This window comes from Protopterus annectens, chromosome 10.part0, assembly GCF_019279795.1.
Source record: "Protopterus annectens isolate FY-2018-M chromosome 10.part0, PAN1.0, whole genome shotgun sequence".
Classification (NCBI taxonomy): Eukaryota; Metazoa; Chordata; order Ceratodontiformes; family Protopteridae; genus Protopterus; species Protopterus annectens.
In genome coordinates, this window is record NC_056744.1 from 461,483,928 (window position 1) to 461,498,569 (window position 14,642).

A 14,642-nucleotide genomic window follows, 5' to 3' on the forward strand; every position below is an offset into this window, starting at 1 on the left:
GGGAGTTTGTACTTGAGTAGTTTTCCCAGTTAACGGTAGGGTAATTGAAATCACCCAATATCAAGGTGTTCGGTAGGACCTTCATGTTTTCCAGTGTCTCCAGAAAGGTGGAGTGGTGGACTTGGGTTATGGAGGGAGATCTGTAGCAGGCCACAATTTGCATTGCAGATTTGCCCGATGTTAGTTGCACATGGATGATCTCACAGGTATCAAGCTGCGCCACTAACCTGGAGGTCTAGGTATCCTTGATAAATATGGATACACCCCCTCCTTTTGTGTTTCGGTCCAAGTACTGTGGCCAAAATGTGTGGTATGAGTTGTAGCCCGGTAGTGCTGGGGTGCTCTATGGAGCCTTGAACCAGGTTTCAGTTACTGCACAGATGTCGAAGTTCTCCATACTGAGGAGTGCTTCGAACACATGCATTTTGAGATTTAAATGCCTGGCGGTGAGTAGCATAACCCTCATTTTTTTGTTTGTGCTGTTTACAGAGGTGGGTTTGACTTTTGAGCTTTGCCTAACATATGCACTATGGGGGCAGCAAGAGCCATGGCCAGTATTCGAAAGCCTAGAGGTGACAGGTGCAAGCCATCTCTTGCGAAGCAACGAGGGTTGTTGAGCATGTCGTCCCAGGCTGACAGACACTGGATCCCCTTTGAATGACACCAGAAGCATAGCCAATTGTTAAAATTGATAATTTTTTCTTTATACTGCGGTATCATTCTTGGTGAGGGCAGGATGCTACTCAGGGTCAGGGTCATACCTGCCTGGGCTACATGATCAGAGAGCTCTTCTATGTCTCTTTTTATGTAGTCCAGGGAGGTACGTCTCAGGTCATTTACACCAGCATGAACAATGACAGTCATATTTCTACTTGTTCTGGAGTGACCTGCGCGCTTGTGTTATGTGGTGGATTCTGGCTCCCGACAGGCAGCTAACAGTAACCTTCTCCTTGTGCAGCCTAGTGAGTGGGACGTCAGTGTGCCTGACTGACTATAGAGTTGCCTATTACTAGTGTGTTAGGTATGTTATTTCGCCTTAAGGACTGTGATTGTGCGGCATACTGATTTTGTGTTTTATGCGTTGTCTGGTTTGTGATGGGAGGTGTAGGTTTTTTTGGTGTCTGCTTTGGAGGTCTCTGATGCATAGAGCCTCTAAGTATGATTTCATGTATTTATGTGTATTTTTTGCAAGTGCTGGTTTAGTATGTCTGTGTGAGGCTGGAGGTGTAGTGCAAGTGTTAACCTTCTCCTCATGACTGCCTGTTCCAGTCTTGGGTGGAGAGAGCTTAGCTTCCAGTTTAGCTATATAATTGCATCTCTCGCATATGTTAATGTTTTGGGGTAGGAGGAGAGGGTTGTCTGTGTACATGAGGCAGTTGTAACATTGCCTCAGGATACCCAGGTTCACCAGCTGAACTGGAGAGTATACCTGAAATTGCCCTTTGGTCATGCCTGAATAGTAGGGTGGGCTGCTTAATCGCTTGGTTGGTAAGGGGTGAATAATGAGCCTTGCCCTACTGGGCAATCAAGTGTTGGGGTATATTAGTGCTTGCTATTAGGTCTGAGCAAGTGCTGGACTGTAGGATGCTTTTTAAGTGCTGAGGCTGAGAGTTAAACTACTTTCAAGGGAAAAATTGAAGAGACTTGGTGGAGCCGGGAATAATTTAGCCCTAGCTAACCGGCGCTGCCCGGATGTGCAAAACCGTGCAAACGTGGTTTTTACAGCAGGGAAATGAAAGCGATAGAAATTAGCCCAAAATGGCCTATAAACTACTAACTTCTGGGCTGGAACCACTCCTCCAGGGACAGATGGCTTCTCAAAGCTCTCTCTCTCACAGGTGAACAGAGAAACCTCCTTCTATCCAAGTAAGATATGGGCAACTCAGAAACTTGTAACACAACCCTGAATTTAGCACTAGCCTGAAAACTGGACTATACTAGCTTAGAAAGATGGGAAACAAGGAAACATTTTTTTAAAAGATAAGGCAAAAACACTAAAAAATACACTTCAAACAGCTTTAAACGACTACAAACAGTAAAAAATACACTTAAAACAGCTTTATTTCTGACTGGGTTTTGGCTGGTGGTTTAATAGGTCACAGCTGACTAGCAATACTTCTTAGAAAAGAGATGTAGTAAAGATGAGGACTGCTCAAATGTACTACAGCTGTGTCTAAGGGAAAAAATTTTGAAATTATCTGTCTGGCTATGGCGCACAATATTGTGCAGCAATGCGTGGTGCTGGGTGATGTGAAGACATGCAGAAACCTAATCAAACATGGGGCTTAAATACCAGAAGCTAAAATCTTAACAGAACTTTTAAAAAACTCAAAAGAACCAAGAAAGGGTACTTACTCCAAGCTCTTGACCAATCACCTTTCACCAGACAGGTTCCAATCAGCACATTTCTCTCACAAGTGTGCAGAAGTGCCCCTTCCAGACAAAGATGGCTTGGAAAATATGCTTAGAATACAACAGCCACTACGAACAGACCCAGATGCAGCAAACCTATATCTGGACTATGCTACAGCTACTAGCTACACTAATTTAGGTGGGGAACACTAAAAATGTTTTAAACAGCAGAAAAACAGCAGTGAGACACTAAAAATGTTTTAAACCGCAGAAAACAGCAGTCATACACTAAAACATGTTTTAAACAGGAATCCCAGACTTATTATTTGACAGTAGCTTTGTGCCAATCAGGTCATAATAATCTCACATCAGGAACTCTTATACTATTGTGTCAATGCTGCCTTAGATTAGTAGCTGTTATGTTCTTAACAGCAGATTTAGTAATTTGGTTCATATAAAACATAGGAAGAAGATTGTGATTAAGGTTTTGGTTTGTCTGTAGTTCACAACAATATATTTACAGGTGGCTGAGATCAAAATGCTTGAACATCAAGCGTTCGAATTAGAAGATATCAAAGAATAAAACACCAAATGGTGTTTTACATGTAAAAGTGTGAGTACAATTTCTGTGTATGTGCCAACTATGTCTTACTTATACTAGATAGTGGCATCACCCCTCATTATACCCAGATACTTGGCCTGAATGATGGTAGCTGTGCAAAATATCAGAAAATGTGCTGCATTAAATTTTTTTTTGTTTCTATCTTCTTCTGTTTTGTTACTTAAGTAAATTGAACTTGATTTTTAAGTAAAACTTATAGGCATAGAATGGCAATAACTAATAAGATATTCCAATGGCCATGTGTTGCATTTTACAAGAAAAAATCTGCACTAATATTATATTCATTTGGCTTAAATCAGTGGTAGAACACCATTATAGTATGACATTGATGGTAAGGCATTCTTACCTTCTTTGTAGTATTATTTGTACCAAAGCCATCTTGCATCAGATATAGCGTTTCAATGAGTTGGTTAGTCTTAATAATCTGATAATGTCACAAGTGGAACTGCATAGTGTTGGACTCTTGGGAAAATTAGTGTTGGAGAGGTGACCGCTTAACTCCACTGTTTTGTCTAACTCATGTTTTAAAGAAGCGTACCTTGTTGTGCAATATTGTAACAGAACTGGTGGGTACTGGCCAAAATCTTCAGTGCAGGGTCTAGGTCACAGTCACCTAGATTCAGAGATTGGGGTATTGCTTGCAATATGTTTTACATTTATTTTCTTTGCTTTCAGGCCTGTATCATCCCTTTCAAGCAGCTCAAGTTTAGGAGACTATATGGAAACTATCGCGGATAAACTCAACCTGCTGGACATCAATGAAGCAGTGATCCACCTGCAGTGAGTATTACGTCTACTGGTCATTAACTGAACTGCATTTAGAGCTTTCAAAAATTATATAATTAATTTAATTAATTCATTTATTTATTTAGCTATGTTTCACTGCTGTTTGGTCATCTGTTTACTTTGTGGTGTTTGTGACGGAGCTTAGTCACAGGACATTAGCATAATTATTGGGTCTTTTAAAGTACAGTGTAAAAACCAGTAAATGTGTTGTCACATCATAGGTGATGATCTCTCTTCATTAGTGTAATTACATTTGAGAATTCTCTGTTCTTTTGATGGTTGCAATTGTCATCAGTATTTTATATGCAAACATGAATATTGCTGTGTCCAGTTTGTTAATCATTAGAAATACAGAATCCTTATTTGAAAGAAGAGCTGTAGTAGACTTTCCACTATAAATCTTTCTAGCTGCTGCTGTCATCCTTAGACCTTTCAGTGTCTCTTCACCATACCTTGAAGGGAATAATAGATTTGCTACCCACAATAACAGGTGAGTTGTCATACACAATGACCCCTCATTTTTAGTATCTTTACACATTCTTGCATATAACCCAGCCACTGGGGATGCACAAGCCAGTGCATTTCTTTGTGCCGGTCCCAAGCCCGGATAAATGGGGAGGGTTGCGTCAGGAAGGGCATCCAGCGTAAAACCTCTGCCAAAAATTACTGATGTGGAGAACTTTTCATAATTGCATACCGGATTGGTCGAGGGCTGGGTTAACAACGACCGCCACCAGTACTGTTAGCCAACAGGGTGCTGGTGGAAATTGGGCTACTGTTGGCCGAAGGCGAAGAGCAGGACGAAGGCATGCCCGAAGGCAGGAAGAGAGGAGGAAGGTTAGGAGTGAGGGTAGGAACTTTGAATGTTGGCAGTATGACTGGTATAGGAAGAGAGCTATCTGATATGATGGAGAGAAGGAGGGTTGATATATTGTGTGTGCAAGAGACCAGATAGAAGGGAAGTAAGGTCAGGTGTTTAGGAAATGGGTTCAAATTGTTTTATCATGGTGTGGATGGCAGGAGAAATGGGGTAGGGGTTATACTAAAGGAACAATATGCCAAGAGTGTTTTAGACGTGAAGAGAGTGTCTGACAGAGTGATGTTTACGAAGCTCGAAATTGATGGTGTAATGATGAATGTTGTTAGTGCATATGCTCCACAAGTTGGGTGTGCGATGGATGAGAAAGAGAAATTTTGGAGCGAGGTGGATGAAGTTATGGTGAGCGTACCCAAGGGTGAGAGATTAGTGATTGGAGCGGACTTTAATGGGCATGTGGGTGAAGTGAACAGAGGGGATGAGGAAGTGATGGGTAGGTATGGTGTTAAGGAGAAGAATGCAGAAGGTCAGATGATTGTGGATTTTGCGAAAAGGATGGACATGGCTGTGGTGAATACATATTTTAAGAAGAGGGAGGAGCATAGGGTGACATACAAGAGTGGAGGAAGATGCACACAGGTGGATTTTATCCTATGTAGGAGGGCCAGTCTGAAGAAGATTGGAGACTGTAAAGTGGTGGCAGGGGAAAGTGTAGTTAAGCAGCATAGAATGGTGGTCTGTAGAATGACGTTGGTGATCAAGAAGAGGAGGAGGAGTGTGAAAGCTGTGCCAAGGATTAAATGGTGGAAGTTAAAAAAGGGTGATTGTGAAGTGGAGTTTAGGGAAGAGTTAAGACAGGCACTGGGAGGCAGTGGAGAGTTACCGAATAGCTGGGTAACTACAGCAGAACTAGTAAGGGTGACTGCCAGAAAGGTGCTTGGTGTGACATCTGGACAGAGGAAGAAGGACAAGGAGACCTGGTGGTGGAATTAGGAAGTACAGGAGAGTATACAGAGGAAGAGGCTGGCGAAGAAGAAGTGGGATTGTCAAAGAGATGAAGAAAGTAGACATGACTATAAGGAGATGAGGCGCATGGCAAAGAGAGAGGTGGCGAAAGCTAAGGATAAGGCATATGGGGAGTTGTATGAGAGATTGGAAACTAAAGAGGGAGAAAAGGACCTGTACCGATTAGCTAGACAGAGGGACAGAGCTGGGAAAGATGTGCAGCAAGTAAGGGTGATAAAGTATAGTGAGGGAAAGTGTGTTGAGTAGATGGAAAGAGTATTTTGAGAGGCTGATGAATGAAGAGAATGAGAGAGAGAGAGAAGGTTGGATGATGTGGGGATAGTGATTCAGGAAGTGAAACAGATTAGCAAGGAGGACGTAAGGGCAGCTATGAAGAGGATGAAGAATGGAAAGGCTGTTGACCCAGATGACATACCAATGAAAGCATGGAGGTGCTGAGGAGAAATGGCAGTGGAATTTCTAACTAGATTGTTTAATGAAACTTTGGAAAGTCAGAGGATGCCTGAGGAGTGGAGAAAAAGTGTTTTGGTACCTATCTTTAAGAATAAGGGTGATGTGCAGAGCTGCAGTAACTACAGAGGGATAAAACTGATCAGTCACAGCTTGAAGTTATGGGAAAGAGTAGTAGAAGCTAGGTTAAGAAGGGAGGTGATGATTAGTGATCAGCAGTATGGCTTCATGTCAGGAAAGAGCACTACAGATGCAATGTTTGCTCTGAGAGTGTTATTGGAGAAATACAGAGAAGGTCAGAAGGAGTTGCATTGTGTCTTTGTAGACTTGGAGAAAGCATATGACAGGGTGCCTAGAGTAGAGTTGTGGTATTGTATGAGGAAGTCGGGAGTGGCAGAGAAGTATGTAAGAGTGGTACAGGATATGTACGAGGGTAGTGTGACAGTGGTGAGGACTGCAGTGGGAGTGACAGATCCGTTTAAGGTGGAGGTGGGAATACATCAAGGATCAGCTCTGAGTCCTTTCTTATTTGCAGTGGTGATGGACAGGTTGACAGATGAGATCAGACAGGAGGCCCCGTGGACTATGATGTTTGCAGATGACATTGTGATTTGTAGTGAGAGTAGGAATCAGGTTGAGGAGACTCTGGAGAGGTGGAGATATGCTCTAGAGAGCAGAGGAATGAAGGTCAGCAGGGCTAAGACAGAATATATGTGTGTAAATGAGAGGGAGGGTAGAGGAATGGTGAGGATGCAGGGAGTAGAGTTGGTAAAGGTGGACGAGTTTAAGTACTTAGGATCAACAGTTCAGAGTAATGGTGAATGTGGAAGAGAGGTGAAGAAGAGAGTACAGGCAGGGTGGAATGGGTGGAGAAGAGTGTCAGGAGTGATTTGTGACAGACTGGTACCAGTAAGAGTGAAAGGGAAGGTCTGCAAGAGGGTAGTGAGACCAGCTATGTTATATGGGTTGGAGACAGTGGCATTGACAAAAAGGCAGGAGTCAGAACTGGATGTGGCAGAGTTAAAGATGTTAAGATTTGCACTCGGTGTGACTAGGATGGATAGGATTAGGAATCAGTATATTAGAGGGTCAGCTCATGTTGGACAGTTTGGAGACAAAGCAAAAGAGACGAGATTGCATTGGTTTGGACATGTGCTGAGGAGGGATGATGGGTATATTGGGAAAAAGATGCTAAGGATGGAGCTGCCAGGTAAGAGGAAAAGAGGAAGGCCTAAGATAAGGTTTATGGACGTGGTGAGAGAGGACATGCAGGCGGTTGGTGTGACAGACCAAGATGCAGAGGATAGGAAGAAATGGAAAGAGATGATCCACTGTGGTGACCCCTAATGGGAAAAGCCGAAAGAGGATGATGATGATGACACATTCTTGCATATCTCAATATGTCACTTTCGTTATACAATGTATAAAAAGAAATTATGTACTCGTAACATTATATCTGAGTAGTTGTTCTTCATTTGTCTACAACCTGTGGGTTACAGATCCATATTGGATCCGACTCGGCCGCATATCCAGTATCTGATCCAAGCTCAAAGCTCCTTCCCTTACCCATAGTGCCCCTATCTCCTTCCTCCCTTCAGATCAAGTTTGCTGCCCAATCCATTACTCGCACCCAACCCAAAGAGGACCTTGTCACTACCAGAAAAAGAGTTTTCTGAGAAAAGAGCAGGACAAAGGACATCCCGAGGGTGTCTAACATCTCTCTCTCTCTCTCTCTATATATATATATATATATATATATGTGTGTGTGTGTGTGTATATATATATATATATATATATATATATATATATATATATATATATATATATATATTTATATAGATATAGATATAAATATATGTTCCACAACAGTTCAGACAAGGATGGGGGGTGGTTGAAGACAAATGAACAGCTACTCAGATGGAATGTTATGGTGAGTACATAACTTCTTTATCTGAAGTAGTTGTCTTCATTTCTTCTTCAGCCTGTGGGACAGAGTCCCCAGCTACTATACACCTGGGATGCCCTCATGGAAGGATGTTCCGGAGTATGGCAACCAAAGGATGCCCTGTTCCTGGATACAATGTCCAATTTATAATGTGAGATGAAGATATGAGATGAGACCCAAGTAGCTGCAGAACAAATATTATCCAGTGAAACTTTGGACCAAGAAGCCACTGAAATTGCCATAGATCTGGTAGAATGCGCTTTTACCTAACCTAGCGGGGAAATAACCCTGATAGAATACACTCGGATAATACACTGGGAAATCCAACAGGCAATAGTAACTTTGGATACTGGTTTCCCTAAAAAGGGTTTGGAATAAGAAATGAAAAGTTGGTAACATTTACAAAAAGCTTTTGTCCTGCACAAATAGAAATGTAAATGTCTACAGACATCCAACAAATGCAATTTATATTCTCCCCTGTTTTGAAAATTTGGAAAGAAAAACGGGAGATTGATCATATGGTTAATGCTGGCCTGTGAAGCTACTTTGGTAAGAAAAGATGGGTTAGTGCGCAAAAACCCATTGTCCTTATAAAAAATCATGTAAGGGGCCTTGATCAATAGTGCTTGAAGTTCTGACACTCTCCTGGCAGAAGTAATGGCAACAAAGAATGCAGTCTTTCAGGACAGAAACTGCAGATCCACTGAAGCTGCAGGTTCAAAGGGGGGGGGGTGAAACTAAAGCCTGAAGCACTAATATAAGATCCCACAGAGACGTAGGATCCTTCACTGGGGGTCTCAGAAGAAAGATACCTTTAAAGAAGGTCTTGCAAAGCTTGGAGGATGCTAAGGATATTGTCCCCCACATGAAAACTGGAAATTGTGGCCAGATGAACTTTGACTGTAGAAGAACTGGAGGCTTGTTGAAAGATCCTCGATAAGAATTCTAACAATGCAGAAACTTGAGCAGTAAAAGGATTCAATGCACCCTGCGAAGCTCATATAGAAAAACATTTTCACTTGCTATAGTATACCTTCCTAGTGGAAGACTTATGAGCCGCCACCAGAATTCCTTTAACGGAAGAAGATAAACCAGGAGTCCTGATAATCATGGGAACTGGAGCAACCAAGCAGTGAGCTTTAGACTATCCAGGTCTGGATGGGAGAGTCCCTGACAGGTGAGCAATGAGATCCGGAACTGTATCCAGTGTCCATGGTGGAGCCACCAAATGAGACTACAGAGAGGGAAACCAGACTTGGCGAGGCCAGAATGGGGTAATGAAGATCACAAAACTTCCCAGCCTGCGAGCTTTCTGAAGAAACTTTGGTATTAAGGGTAGATGAGGATAAGCATACAGAAGACCGGGAGGCCAAGCAGGAGTCAGAGTGTCCCTGGAGGCTTCTCCATGAGGGGGATTCAGAGCGACGAACTCACTGCATTTCGCTTTGGAAGGAGATGCAAAAAGATCGCAGCAAGGCTGGCTCCATTTGTGAAAGATCTGTTCTGCTACTGAAGGATTCAGAGACCACTCGTAAGGCATCAGGATAGATCTGCAGAGCCTGCCCACAAGAATGTTGGACCATCCCAGAATGTGCATTGCCACCAGAAACCGGCTGGTGGAGATCACACATTCCCACACTCTCATGGCTTCGCGACAAAAGGGCTAAGATCTGGTTCCACTCTGTTTATGTACCAGACCACCGATATATCTGTCTGGATAGCAATTGTCCCTAAAGGAAGATGGGCATGGAGAGCCTGCAATGTGAGAAGCAATGCCTTTATCATCATATGCAAACTGATCTCAGATGGGGACCATGTGCCTTGGAGTGTCCTTCCTGAGCAATGCCCCCACAACTCAGCTGGGAGGTGTCCGTGGTCACCATGGTCTTGGGAAATGAAGGGAGAAAAGGACATCCCCGGACCAGGTCTGGGGAATGAATCCACCACTGAAGAGAGGTCCTGCACTCTCGGGAGATTCAAACAGGATGAGACAATGGTAGATCTAGCAGAGACCATTGTATGGAAAGAGTCCACTGAAGGATCTGCATGTGAAGACACGCCAAGTGTAGGAGATTGATCGTGGCTGCCATAGACTCCAACACCCGTAGTACTTCTTCAGCTGTCAGACTGTGTATCCTGTCTGGAGTGAGGAAGACTTTTGTCTGGATAGTATGTAACCGAGCCCCAATGACGTCTAATGTCTGAACTGGGGCCAAAGATGACTGGCTGAGATTGATGGTGATGCCTAACCTCTGGGCTAGTAAAATGAAGGAATCCCCTTGCTTGACAAAGTTGATGCTTGGAAGGGGCAGCGAGGAGCCAATCATCCAGTTGGGGAAAACCTGAATGCCCTGAAGTCTCAGGTGAGCCACTACTACTGCCATTACATTGGTGAATACCCTGGGGGGCTTTAGTGAGACCAAAGGGGAGTGCTCTGAATTGGTAATGATTGGCTCCCAGCTGGAAGCTGAGAAATCTCTGAGAGCACCTGTCCATCTTGATATGATAGTACACATCTTGGAGGTCGGTTGAACACATCCAGTCGTTCTCCTGCAGGAAGGGCAGTATAGAGACTGAAGGGTGACCATCCGGAATTTCATCTTGGCCACTGACAGGTTCAAGATGGAAAGATCCAAAATTGGTCTTGGGTCCCCCATCTTCTTTGGCACTAAAAAGAGTCTGGAATAATCCACTGGTCTTGGGGGACGTGTTGGATGACCCGTTTTTCTAGCAGCTTTGCCATTTCCAGTGCTGCATCCTCCATGTGCACAGTTGGGACATCCAGGAGGTGTTTTGGTGGTAGAGGTGGCTTGAGAAATAGGATTGAAGAACCTCTGGATATAATCTGCAACCCCCAATGATCTGTTGTCATGTACTCCCACTCTGTTAGGTGTAGCGATAAGCGGCCCCCGACTGCCTTCAGAGATGGACAGTAGGGCAGCCCTTCAGGGCTGTTGCACGGGTCTGTCCGAGAAAGGTTGTCAAGACCCATAATTTCTCAGACTCCCTCTGCCTCTAGAGTGACATCTATTGTACCCCCCTCTGCCCTAGGGAAAATGCCTGAGACTTCTGGAACCACATCTTCTTAGTCCCTCGCTGATTCCTAGAAAAGGATATTTGAGGGGTGGAGAAGTGGATCCAGATGGCTTCCTTCTCACTCTAGACCAAGGTCTCATGTACCGACTTTCCAAAAAGGGAGGAACCATCATACGGGGAGTTGGTGAATGATGTCTTGAAAGGTTCCAAGAACTGACAGAGCCAGAGCCATAAATGTCACCTGATGACAACGCCTATACCAGCTGCCCTAATGGCTCCCTCAGTAGCATGAGAGAGGAGACTCGAGGTGTTTGTGACTGACTTCAGAGTGGCCATACGAGCTAAAAACTTCTTCTTGTCTTCTGCCAACATGGACTTTGGGATAGACTCAGTGATCTCCTTCACTACGTCTCACTGCAGCCAAATCACATGTGCCATGTAATTCAGTGCTCTTACTGAAAAAGTCACTGAAGCATACATCCACTTCCCAAATCAGTCTAACGCCCTTGACTCTCAGTCAGGAGGATGAACCGTAGAGCTCTCCTGAGCGAGCTAATTCCTAGTGGCAGCTGCCACCACCATAGCATCAACTGGGGACCCCTGTTCCAGTGTCTGAAGGTGGGCTAAGAACTTTATCCTGGTGCTTTGGGATTGGCTCCACCGGGTCCAGTTCCTTCCACACCCGGGATGTTATCAGGTCCACTAATGGATCAGCAGGTGAGGATAGAAAGTAGGGAGAGAAAATATAGGAGAGAGAGGGAACTCTAAAAAAAACACTCACCAAAAAACGAAGCAGAGAGCTCAGACCACAATGTGGACTTTGCAGGCAGCAAACAAAATCTGAAGGGAGGAAGGAGAAGCAGCATTATGGGTAAGGGAAGGAGCTTTGAGCTCAGATCAGATGCTGGATATGCAGCTGAGTCGGATCCGTTATGGATCCATAACCCACAGGTTGAAGAACAAATGAAGACAACTACTTCAGATTATCTGTTTGCACTTCAAAGCAGTAAGAAAACAACACAGTTGTTATTATTGTTCTGCATTGATGATGTTTTCTAGGCTGTTGGGATTGTTTTTTTAACAAGTTACTGCTCATTAAATGAGTATCTTTGTTTTTTATGACGTGCGATCTGTCCTTAATTCTGTCTGCATTTTGTGTTCAGACTTTGAACAATACCTCAAGAGGGGGGCCTTCATCAGTGATCTGATATATAGACAGTATTATATTCATTGGCTTGCTTGTCTTTTTTAGAGTACTCCACATTTAGGTGATATTGTTGTTAGCCTTGTTACTTTGGAACATTTAGAAAGTGTAAAAATGTACAAAAAACATGGGAATATAAACCATGTAGTAAGGGTAACAAAGCTTATCTCTTCAGTAATAATCACAAGCGTTTATTTAGAATGTAAAAAGAGCGTTAAACGCCAACTAAAATACAGCATTTTTCGTCTGAACTTCAGACTTCTTCAGACATCAATGGTACAACTGATGTCTGAAGAAGTCTGAAGTTCAGATGAAAAACTCTGTATTTTAGTTGGCGTTTAACGCTCTTTTTACATTCTAAATAAACGCTTGTGATTATTACTGGGCTGACCGGTGTTTTGCGCTCCTCACAGTGCTTTCGATTGTTTATTGATGTTATTTGCACTGTTCTTTCCTTTTTGGATTAAAAGTTTATCTCCTCTGACTAGTATAGACACTAGCTCCAAACAAAGCACCTACTAGAACAGATTCCAAAGAAATACTGTTTCAGAGCTAGAGTAATGTTGCTGAATACTTTAAATATTTGATGCTACTGTCTGCCTTGTTACACTACAAGAGTTGGATGGAATCGGTACTGATGACCCATAAATATGTTTTGGAACCTATTCATATAGTCAGTAGTATTAATGTTGACAATCAACTGGCAGGTCTGTTTAAAAATAATCAGACACACACACACACACACACACACACACACACACACACACACACACACACACACACACTGAAGTTGTTTTCTGTCAATGACAAGGTCATGTTCTCTTCCTGAGGCTGTGCAATCTCACAGTCCATAAAGATAAGCATTAATGATCATACTGTTGACTAATTTTTAGGAGCTTCATTCTTTCATAATAAGCCAAGTACAGATTCCTTAATCACAGTATTTTCTGGATTTATCTTTGTGCATCCTCTTCCCCTTGTTGATAATGAATTTTATCTGCTAAAACTTTAGCAGTTTCTTTGTGGCTTCCTTATTCAGTTTCAGTCTTCCATTTACAAAGATGCATACCTTCCCTGATGTCTTCTGTCCCTCCCACCATCTCTCTCTCTCTGTTTTTTTTTTCAGGTAAGCATACTGAAAAATAATGGTACAGCACTAGTATACTAGTTATACTAGTAATAATCATCTTTATTTTATGATCACACTCTTAACACAAGCGTTTAACATTCACACTGTCTCACTGTTTTCATTTATGGCACTTTACATTTTACTGTACAAGGAGTGGCACAGTGGTGCAGCGGATAGCGTTGTCACCTCACAGCAAGAGTTTTCCTGGTTTGATTCTTGGCTGAGGTACCTTTTGTGATGAGTCTGCATGTCCTCCCAGTGTTCGTGTGGGTTTCCTCTGGGTGTGCCTTTTTCCTTCCACATTCCATAGATGTGCAGCATGCGGACTGGCCACTCTAAATTGGCCATAGGTGTGAGTGTGTGTGCATGCGAGTCTGTGGTGTGAATGAACTACCATGGCAGGGCTAATCACCCGGCAGTGTAACCCTTGACTCTAGATGATTGTCACTGTTTCAGTGACATCCCAATCCCATGAGCAGAAACTGAAAAAAGGGGTTGTAGATGGATGGAAATTGTTGCATTTTCTTTAGAAAAAAAATGTCTGCAAGACCCTAAGTAAACCGTGTTGCTGAAATTAAAGTTTTGAGTGCCACAGTTTCAAGGAATCCCAAAATGTAAACAATGGATTTTGTTTTATCATAGCATTCAAACTGGCTATCCAGTTAGCTAACTTCATTTTATTTGTATGTTCAGTTTAGTGGCAAGGCTAAATAATATAGCATAAAAAAAAGTCTTTTGGCTTTTCCCGGTTAGAGGCCACCACAGCGGAACTCCCGTCCACTAATGATTGGCAGTGGATTTTTACAGTGCCATGTTGCCAGCCCGAAGCCCAATCTTCAAAGAAGACACACCCATTCATGCACGCACCTACCTGCATGCCTTTTACATCACTCGACCACAGGGAGGACATGCAGACTCCACACAGAAGGTGCTCCAGCCGAGAATTGAACAGGAGAACCTCATGCTGTGAGGCAACAATAGTAACCGCTGCACCACCGCGGACGTTTATATAGCATATATCTGCAAAAAATTTTCTTGTTGTATTGTTAATATCTTTACACTTTGTTATTGCATTATTTATTGTATATATACTGTTTATTCTGTATATTGCTATTTCCTGCTTTTGTATTTTATATATTTGTCACTTCTTTTTCTTGGGGCAATTTCCCTCGGGCATCTGCTAAAACTGGGCTGCTAGCCCAGTATACTTTCCCGGTAAACAAATGCAATAAATAAATAAATTAAGCATAAATTCTGTCTAATTCCCATTACTAT

The 14,642-nt window shown here is 42.8% G+C and overlaps 1 protein-coding gene across 1 annotated transcript in view; it reads left to right on the forward strand.

Annotated features, from left to right (window-relative positions):
* Nucleotides 1-14,642, forward strand: part of CCDC24 (coiled-coil domain containing 24) — a 712,711-nt gene that overhangs the window by 571,849 nt on the left and 126,220 nt on the right. The window contains exon 6 of the mRNA XM_044086785.1: nt 3,650-3,754. Within this exon, the coding sequence (XP_043942720.1) occupies nt 3,650-3,754 (105 nt within the window). The remainder of the gene's footprint in view (nt 1-3,649; nt 3,755-14,642) is intronic.